The 1,246-nt window shown below is 36.8% G+C and overlaps 1 protein-coding gene across 1 annotated transcript in view; it reads right to left on the bottom strand.

Moving 5' to 3' along the window:
- LOC106878382 (uncharacterized) overlaps positions 1-1,246 on the bottom strand; it is a 34,273-nt gene that overhangs the window by 9,508 nt on the left and 23,519 nt on the right. The window contains exon 5 of the mRNA XM_014927572.2: positions 1,217-1,240. Coding sequence (XP_014783058.1) covers positions 1,217-1,240 — 24 coding nt within the window. The remainder of the gene's footprint in view (positions 1-1,216; positions 1,241-1,246) is intronic.

Genomic DNA, 1,246 nt, shown 5'->3' with positions numbered 1-1,246 from the left:
TTGCATTGCTAGTATGTGTGTGTGTATATATATATATATATATATATAGACTTACTTGTAAAATAGGACGTGTGCGTTCAATAATGTAATAATACAAAGAATATATATACATGTATACACACATATATGTACATACTTACATCTACATGTGTATATACGTGCATATCAGGGTACAGGACGTTAGAACAATAAACTACAGACAACGGAACGAACACATAGGAAAACGGAAAGCCCCTTGGAATATCCCTTCATCAGCTGTCTCTATTCTATCTAGACGTTTCGAAGACCAGACATCCACAATGATCTCATATATCTTGAGGGAGTCATTAACAAATCAACACCTGTACTTTGTATGCATTCATTTGAAAGCAATACGTATAAAGCAGAGACATTCAGCCGCGCGTCCCAATGAGACACTCCCTTTGGTCGAACACCTTCACCGTTCTCACCAACGAACGAGCCTCTACATCAATCTTCCTTGATCTGGATCTTTTAAAAATTTGTTTCAGTCATTGGAGTGCGGTCATACTGGAGCATCGCCTTGAAGGACCTTTGTCAAACAAATCGATCCCAGTAATTAGGCTCTCACATTTTGCACTTACTCTATCTCTTCCGTTTGTCGAGCCACTAAGTTACGGAGACGTAAATGATTCAACACAGATTCGTTTAATACCAACACCATCTAACTAGTGAACTGTGTGGCAGCTTGAAAAAGGTAGAAATAGCAGCCAAATCTTATCCAAATCACAACTTACAGACTTGGAAGAAAAAAAAAGAAGGGCATTAGATAATGAAGTCATGACTGCTCTTTGAAAAGACCACAGCTGGGATGACTTTGATTATACATAGGCTCTAGAAGACATGACCTGTGGTTAAACAACAATAACAGCCAAATAGTACATCTATTTCCAGACGTAGTTTTCTATGACACTGTTTTATGAGGTTTCGTTGGAATTGGTTCACAAAGGATTCTTCAATTAACTCTTAGAATATTTAAATCAGTATTTCCTAAGGTGGAGTGTAACACGGTCCGTTCATGTTAGGACACAAGTTTTTCTTTTTTTTTTTTAACCGAAGTTGGGTGTGGGGAAAAAAAGAAAATGGTTGAGAAACATTTATTCAGATGGAAATATTCTAAAGTCAGGAGAATTAACGTTTCACAAGAGCCCCACTGAAACTTATTTTGAGATAAATGGTATATTATATTTCTACTTGCTTTAGAAGTGGCATCATCATTTATTGAAGG

The sequence above is a fragment of the Octopus bimaculoides genome, chromosome 17 (assembly GCF_001194135.2).
Source record: "Octopus bimaculoides isolate UCB-OBI-ISO-001 chromosome 17, ASM119413v2, whole genome shotgun sequence".
Lineage (NCBI taxonomy): Eukaryota > Metazoa > Mollusca > Cephalopoda > Octopoda > Octopodidae > Octopus > Octopus bimaculoides.
Note: the sequence above shows the minus strand (reverse complement) of the source record. Positions and strands in the feature narration are given on the sequence as shown.